Source organism: Myripristis murdjan, chromosome 21 (genome assembly GCF_902150065.1).
Source record: "Myripristis murdjan chromosome 21, fMyrMur1.1, whole genome shotgun sequence".
Classification (NCBI taxonomy): domain Eukaryota; kingdom Metazoa; phylum Chordata; class Actinopteri; order Holocentriformes; family Holocentridae; genus Myripristis; species Myripristis murdjan.
Window position 1 is genome coordinate 1,510,970 of NC_044000.1, and position 9,031 is coordinate 1,520,000.

The 9,031-nt window shown below is 43.2% G+C and overlaps 1 protein-coding gene across 8 annotated transcripts in view; it reads right to left on the reverse strand.

Moving 5' to 3' along the window:
* Window positions 1-9,031, reverse strand: part of LOC115380131 (R3H domain-containing protein 1-like) — a 93,565-nt gene that overhangs the window by 15,771 nt on the left and 68,763 nt on the right. For all 8 annotated transcript variants that reach the window (XM_030081196.1, XM_030081195.1, XM_030081197.1 and 5 more), the window contains 2 exons: window positions 8,341-8,589; window positions 1,849-1,972 (listed from right to left, as the gene is read on the reverse strand). In XM_030081196.1, the coding sequence (XP_029937056.1) occupies window positions 1,849-1,972; window positions 8,341-8,589 (373 nt within the window). The remainder of the gene's footprint in view (window positions 1-1,848; window positions 1,973-8,340; window positions 8,590-9,031) is intronic.

Consider the following 9,031-nt stretch of genomic DNA (forward strand, 5'->3'; position numbering starts at 1 on the left):
AAGCATAATGGGGTAGGAAACAATGCTAATTGTCTTTTTGACTGGGGATTGGTATTGTGAGGGCTAGAAATGCAACACAATGGCCAACACAGGAAGAAAAGCTCTACAGTGTAATTAGCTCTTCACTCTGCTCTTTTGCCCTGGGGGTGCTGCCTAATTTCCCTGCTGCAGTTTGCTCCAGAGAGGCCTATTGTCAACCTGCCATAAGAATGGATAACCAAAGAAAACAAAGTCCTGGGAGTGAATAAAAAACATTAAGAAGCGGTGGGTATCTGGTTTGAGAGCGAAGAGGTAGTGACCCCCACATTATGCTCCACATTACACAATAAGAGGGATCAAAAAACAAAAATGCACATGTGGAAGGAAAAAAATATTCTATATCCTCCTAGAAATTCAATTAGATGAGGAAAAAACAGGAATCACACAAGGAAAATTACACTAGGGCTGGAACAATAAATTGATAATTCAATATATTGTGATACTTCTTGTGACATGTCATTGATTGGCATTGATTCAAGTATAGATATTTGCGTTTTCAACTTAATTTACACAGATTGCACATTTGAGTTCCTATGAGGCATAATTGTTCCCTGCCTTTAGGTATTTGAACTAGAATTGTTCTGTTCATGTTGCAGTCGCTATGCAAAAAACACTGAAACACACCACTTGATTCCTGCCTACTGAAATAATTTTGCCTTTTTTAGGGTATTTTTTCTTCTTTAGTTAGAGATATTGTGCAGTATTATACAGCTGATCATCTTACAATATACTGTACAGTGGTGGAAAAAACTTTTCGGACACCCTTAAAATTTTACACAATCTCAAACATTATCATGAAATATTTGTGGAAAAATCTTTTTTGTGTTTCAAAAGGTGTGGATGCATTAGATACAAACAAATACAAATTATATTTTTTGTTTATTGTTTTGTTTGTAATGCTTTGCCTGGCCTTCTGCGTACCCTCGCATTAGTAGGAGGAAGATAAAGCTGGAAACTGGACTCATCTGACCACAGAATCTTCTTCCAGTTCCTGGCTGTCCAGTTCTTGTGTGCCTGGGCCCAACGACGCCGGGCTAGCCTCTGTCTCTCATTGATCAGGGGCTTCTTGATAGCCTTGTAGGACCTTAAGCCATGATCTAAAAGTCGGCCACGTACAGTGCCGGTGGAACACTGGACACCAGTTTGGTCTGACCACTGCTGCTGAAGCTCCTGTGATGTCATTCAGCAGTTTTGCCTGCACATGTGGATCAGGATGCGGTCATTTCTTGCTGAAGAAACCCTTGGACGCCCAGATCTTGGTTTGTCTTCCAAGCTGTTGGTTCGTCTGTATTTCTGCAGAGTGTATCCAACTGCTGAAGGACTGCATCTGCACTTCCTGGCTATCTGGCGGCAGCTGTACCCTTCCTGGCTGAGAATCTTTATCTTCAGGCGTGTTTCGTGCGTTAGGTTCCTTGTTTTAGCCATTTTTGTGTCTGAAGAACTCTCAAATGTGCTGGCTATATATAGACACGAAGCTTGGCAACAAAAATTGTGTCTTTTAATAAAAAGAACGACCTTCATCACTGGTACCAAAATGACCCAATACTCAAAATTTCTTATGTATTTTTATGGAACCAATCAATTTTAAGTTTTGAATGGCTTTTTTAGGATTTGTTTAGTATTTTGGCTGTGACTGTACTAAAAGAAATTGCACTTGAAGACCTAAGAGTGATTCTTAATGCAATATTTCACAAATGCATGGGGTGTCCGAAAACTTTTTTCCACCACTGTATATTGCAGAATCAACTAGATCGTGATACTATCATTATTATGTGTAAAATATTGTCTGGGATATCTGACTTTAGTTACCTGTCTGCTGTGTGGGAGGGGGTAGAGGCTGGCTCTGTGGGGCGCTGTACTGTACCGTACCCACTGCTCGGTACTGCTGGTTGGAGAGGGGGTACTGGCCTGGCGCACAGTAACAAGCTGGCATCTGGAGACACAAAAATGGGCAAAGAGGTGTATATTCATAAGAGCTGCTCATTAATACAAGGAGTGCTGTACAGCCATAGCTTCTCATAATGACCTTGTTTAATGTCAGGCACACACCATATAATGTCACAGATGATTTAGGTGTCCAAGACAGTACTGGACAAAAAGTCAAGATTGGAGTAAAAGCGGCACTTCTTCACTCACATAGTGTGAAGCACATGTGAGCAAGCTTCCAATATTCAGAAGTTGAAGCTAATGCCTTGTGTGAACTACTGTCAATGTTAAATTGAGGCTCAAGCGGTTCCACTGCACCGCAATTAAACACGTATGTTATTGTAAAGTAATTTTTGTTTTCACTGAGTTTTAATGCTCAATAAAGAATGGAATGAGATAATGTGTTTTGGTTTCACAGTATTCTTGGTGATTTCAAGGGGTTGTGGCCTTAGTCAAAGCAGTAAATTTACATCAACTTTAAAAAAAAAAGTCTCAATGATTTGCAAATCATCGTTTAGGAAATAGCATTTGTTTGTGATGGTTGTGTGTTCATGTGTGTGTTGCGGGGGTGGGATTGGCGATTCACATGCTGTAGTATGACAATACTTGTCACTGTTTAAGTTAGAAAGCAATATAGTAGTTCAGTTATTTTATGAACAGCCCTTCCCAGATCCTCCCCTCTCTTTGCTTTCTGCTTGATTTGATATGCGCTAATAAGGAATATAAGGAATAAATGCCAGAACAGATATTTAAACAGTGAATTAAAAGGTTACTATATATACACTACTCATAAAAAGTTAGGGATATTTGGCTTTCGGGTGAAATTTCAGGATGAACCTAAAATGCATTATAACCTTTACAGGTGAACTTAATGTAACCTTCTGTTTACTTTTGAATGCACATGTCCAACTGTTCAATGTTTCAGTACTTTTTGCACAAGTTGTTGTTCTCTAACAAGGAGCTTAATGGTAAAATTCACAACCGGTGTTTGATCCATGAATCAACCAATAAATTTCCTGATTCAATTAGAATTGGTATTTAAACAGTCCTCCTCATCATGCTGTTCACATTTTGACATCATGAGACCAAGACGACACCTAACAATTGATCAGCAGCACCTCGCCATTGCAATGCTTCAAACAGGATGTTCTCAGACGGAAGTGGCCACTGAGCTTAGAGTGTCACAGAGTGTCATCAGCAGGTTGCAACAGAGATACAGAGAGACTGGAAGAGTCACAGAAAGGCATAGAAGTGGACGTCCTTTGGCCACATCCCACACTGATGACCGCTTCATTGTGAACAGTGCCCTGCGGAACCGGATGATGAATGCCACTCAACTCCAGGCACATTTAAGGGAGGTGAGAGGCACCCAAGTGTCACGTCAGACCATTCGAAACCGTTTACATCAGCATGGTCTGCATGCTAGACAACCTGCAAGGGTACCTGACCACACCACCAGGCACAGGTGTCATCGTCTTGCATGGGCCAGGGAGCATTTACGCTGGACGAGGGACCAGTGGGCCTCAGTGCTGTTCTCTGATGAAAGCCGATTCATGTTGAGCAGAAATGATGGCCGCCAACGATGTTGGAGACGTCAAGGAGAGCGCTATGCATCAGCCACTGTTGTCACCAGACGAGCCTTTGGTGGTGGTGGTGTTACTGTGTGGGCAGGTGTGTCTAGTCAGTACAGAACTGCCCTACACTTTGTGAATGGTACAGTGACAAGCCCATACTACCTGAATAACATCATTAATCCAGTCATTGTGCCCCTGCATGAACAACACAGGCCTAATTTCATCTTCATGGACGACAATGCTCCAGCTCATCGAGGTCGCATCATTAGGGAACGGCTGCTGGAGACTGGGGTACCTCAAATGGAGTGGCCTGCACTTTGTCCAGACCTGCATCCCATAGAAAACCTATGGGATCAGCTGAGTCGCTGTGTAGAGGCTCGTAACTCTGTACACCAGAACCTCAATGTCCTGAGGGCCGCCCTTCAAGAAGAGTGGGATGCCATGCCTCAGCAGACAATAAGTCGACTTGTGAACAGCATGAGACGTCGTTGTCAAGCTGTAATTGATGCTCAAGGGCACATGACAAGTTATTGAGACATTGACATATTTTGTTGTGGTATACCCACCACTGTTTTTGGCTTTTGTTTCAAGAAATTGTTTGAGATGAGGAAATCACCAGTGTATGCTTCTACTTAAATGCCCTACTTCATGATATAATATCACTGTAGCGTGAACTTTTTCACCCTGCTGCCGTTAGGCAAAAGATACAGAAGTATCGGCTGCCGTACCACCAGACTACAGAGCAGCTTCTTCCCTCAGGCTGTGAGACTACTTAATGCACCATCTGAACTCCTCCATGTCTAATCATTTATTTTTTTTTATACAATCAATTAATCAATCAAGAGGGAACCACATTTTAATTTCATTATACAAGCTGTTGTATAATGACCAATAAACTTCTTTGTATCCTTGAATATAGTAACCTTTTAATTCACTGTTTAAATAACTGTTCTGGCATTTATTCTAACTTGCGCATATCAAATCAGATAATGTGTGATATGCATGTGTAAACAGAATAATTCAAAGAACTTGTAATTAAATTTTTTTCTTGTCTTTGTGTGTGTAATCAACTTGTGAATTTTTATAGTGATATCTGAAAGTAAAATTTTGAACCCCTTTCCCCTGTGTGTTAAAAAGGGTGTTTTTTGGTATTATATGATCATATATAGGTGATTTTCAAAACTTTCCACCAATGGGATTCCTTGGGACTTTTTTTTCCCTCACTCAGGACATACTGAGGATACAAAACCAGTTGAGTTTGCCTCTCTTGCAATTTGTCCTAGGTTGACCCCAATTTTGGCCTAAAATTACTGGATTATAGTGGTGAAAGCTGATTGCAGTTCTTGCTGGTATTTATCTTCCAGTTATGACTCAGAGGTTTTGAAATCATCCTCAAAAGACTTTTTAGCTTAGCTCCCTTCGTGGAATACCCACTGGAGAACCTGAGGTGCTCCAGGCAGTTCTCAGTTTGCGCTTGGTCATGGTTTACATCTAACCCACCAAAAAAAAAGTAAATAATTTGTGTCTCATCTTCTCCACATGTGCAACTTAAGTTAGTCTAAAATACACCCAGAGGCTGCTTTTATTGTTGCGGGTGACTTTAATCACTCCAACCTGAAGACAGTCTTCCCCAGATTTCATCAACATGTTTCCTGCCACACCAGAGGAGGCAAGACATTGGACCAGGTTTATTCAAACATACCTGGAGCATACAGAGCGACAACCCTCCCCCACATAGGACAGTCAGATCACCTCTCCCTGTTTCTATCCCCAAAATACTCTCCACTCATCCAACATGTGAAACCCACAGTGAGGACAATAAAAGTTTGGCCTGTGGGAACAGACTCTGTGCTGCAGGACCACTTCAAGCACACAGACTGGAGTCTGTTTGCTACTCAGGCAACCGCTCACTCCCACACTGACATCGAGAGCTACGCTTCCTCAGTAATGGATTATATCTCCACCACCATAGTCAGTGTCACCACCCAGAAAAAGATCACCATGTACCCTACTCAGAAGCCCTGGATGAACAGGGATGTTCGTCTACTGCTGAAGGCCCGCAACACCACCTTCAGATCAGGAGACGCACAAGCCTACAGTACAGCAAGGGCTGACCTGAAAAGAGGCATCAAGAAGGCCAAGCACTGCTACAAGCTGAAGGTTGAGGAGCACTTCTCCAACTCCAACCCGCGACGCATGTGGCAGGGCATCCGTGTCATCAGTGAATACAAGGCCACCCCCCCCCCCCCCCCCCCCCCTTCCTCTGACACATCCTTCCTCAATGAGCTAATAACTTCTACGCTCGGTTTGAGAAGGATAACCATGTACCTGCAATAAAGGCAGGCTTCCGACCACCAACCACTGTCATTCTCCCCCACTGATGTTGAAGCAGTGCTGAGCCGGATCAACGCACACAAAGCTGCAGGCCCTGATGGTATCCCTGGACGTGTGCTCAGAGCATGCGCTGGGGAGCTGGCGGGGGTCCTGACGGACTTATTCAACCTGTCCCTGGCCTGTGCTGTTGTTCCAACCTGCTTCAAATCCACCACCATCGTGCCGGTACCAAAACACTCCACCCCAGCGTGTCTAAATGACTACCGACCAGTGGCACTCATCCCCATCATCTCCAAGTGACTGGAGCAGCTGGTTCTGGCACACCTCAAATCCTGCCTGCCCCCCACCCTGGATCCCCACCAATTTGCCTACCGCAAGAACAGGAGTACAGAGGAAGCAGTCTCTACAGAGCTGCACTCTGTCCTCTCTCTCACACCTGGACAATAACAACACATATGCCAGAATGCTGTTCATAGACTTCAGTTCAGCATTTAACACTGTCATCCCGTCAAAGCTGGTAACCAAACTTGCAGATCTGTGCATCAGAGCTCCCATCTGCAACTGGTTACTGGACTTTCTGACCAACAGGCCGCAACACGTCCGGTTAGACCACCACTGCTCCTCCACTCTCACCATGAACACTGGCGTACCACAAGGCTGCGTGTTGAGTCTGTTCCTCTACTCCCTCTTCACCCACCACTGCAAACCTGAACATGGCTCCAACAGCATCATCAAGTTTGTGGATGACACCACCGTGATTGGCCTCATCAAGAACAACGATGAGTCGGCCTACAGGGAGGAGATGGATTGCCTGGCTGCATGGTGCGAGGACAACAACCTGACACTCAACACCTAAAAAACCAAGGAGCTCATCGTGGACTTCAGGAAGAATGCTCATCATCCACCCATCCACATCAACGGTGTGACAGTGGAGCATGTGACCAGCTTCAAATTCCTGGGGATCCACATCTCACAGGACCTCTCCTGGATGACTAACTGCTCCAGTCTGGTCAAGAAGGCTCACCAGTGTCTCTTCTTCTTGAGGACTCTGAAGAAAAAACACCTCTCTTCAGACATCCTGGTGAACTTCTACCGCTGTACCATCGCGAGCATCCTTACCAACTGTATCACAGTCTGGTACGGGAACTGCTCTGTCTCTGACTGGAAGGCACTGCAGAGGGGGGTGAAAACTGCCCAGCACACAGTCTGTTTGCCCTCCTGCCCTCTGGGAGGCACTACAGGAGTCTCCGAACAAGAACCACCAGGTTCAGGAACAGCTTCTTCCCCACAGCTGTCTCCCTGCTGAACTCTGATTGAAAAAAAAAAAAAAAAATCATCAAGATGTCTGACCCATTGGTCAGAGATGGATGGCCAGAAATTGTGCATCTCAGTTTAGTGCATCCACTGAGAAAAAAAATAATAATAATAATAATTAAAAAAAAAAAAAAAAAATGTAAATTGATGTTAATACAACACATGGCCAGAGAAATATGTGCATTTTTACATTTCAAGTTTGATGATTTGCTTCTAATCACTATGGCAATTCTATTGACTGGTAACCATGTGATTTGTAGTTAAACAGTGTCTATATTTGAGCACTGAGAAGCTGTTGTGAGGATGCTAGGAACAAAATTTTATTGAAGCTGCAGTTTTGCATTCCCAAGTTCTAAATGTTTTAAAGTCAAAGACAGACAGCATCCACAGATCTTACAAGGATACAAGGAAGTTTATTGGTCATTATACAACAGGTTGCATAATGAAATTAAAATGTGGTTCCCTCTTGATTGATTAATTGATTGTATAAAAAATAAAATTATTAAACATGGAGGAGTGCAGATGGTGCATTTAGTAGTCTCACAGCCTGAGGGAAGAAGCTGCTCTGTAGTCTGGTGGTACGGCAGCAGATACTTCTGTATCTTTTGCCTGACAGCAGCAGGGTGAACAGGCTGTGGCTGAGGTGGGTGTTGTCTTATGTCACAGTACGGGTATGTCTTATGTCACTGTATGGGCATGTCTTATGTCACATTTGGCAGAAACTGGACTTACAGCCCAGGAAGAATTCACTTTTTCTTCAAAAAATTCAAAATGGGTGTACAGACGTAAAATGTGCAAGCATGTGTTTGGCATAAACATCGATCAGCCTGCAGAGCTTCAAAAAAAGCATATATATGGGAATTCCTGGAAACCCTAAAAAGTGTCAGGAGAAGAAGATAAAGATGAATATGAAGAATACAAACAAAAACAATATGTTTGGGGTCAATTTGACCCCAGCCAATGTTTAACGTCTCTAAATAAATTATTAACATCATTTTTTTTTTTTTGCTTCAAATTTAATGACTTTTCCTAATGTAATGGGTACTACCGGGTAAACATGAAATTCACATGATGATATATTTCCAATGTCCCAATTTTGAGTGCTGGTTTCCTGTTTGAGGCAATATTAATTTTTACAGTGTCTAGTACATACCTGCTGCATGGGTTGTTGCATGTAGCCCTGCTGCTGCATGACCGTCTGGTTGACAGGAGGTGGAGCAGGGGTGGAATAGGCTGGGGCAGGTACAGGCTGACCTGGTGGAGGCACCATGTAGCCAGCCTGATGTGGGGGGGCCTGGAGCACAACTGAGGAGGGGTACATGGCAGTATGGGAATCCCGGCTCTCACCAGAGGTCTGCCGACCTAGGCTCATGTGGCTGAACTGGGCTCCCAGGTTGTCTTGCTGTAGAATAACACCAGAGAAAACAAAATTTTAAACTAAAGTCATGCAACAGGGTGTGAAGAACTTTCTTTCATGACCTGTTTTGAAGCATGGTTTACTTTAGTTACTGGGAGCTGGGGGTCGTTAGGGACCATCAGCATTTCTATTCATAGACAATCAAATTCAACATCTGCTGCCGAATTAATTATTCAAAGCTGTCTTCTACAAATTTAAAACTTTTATCAGTCATTAAGGGAATATTTATTGGGACAAGGGTGGTCAAAAAGAGGTTAGCAGAACACTAGATTTGCATTAATGGAAGAGTAGCCAAACACAACACATGAAATTTAACATGACTCCATTCATCACTGACATGTTAATTAAACCAGACCAACCTGACTAAGAAGACACACTTCACACGATATTATTGCATTTAATTTGGCTTGGAATACAAAATTATGTA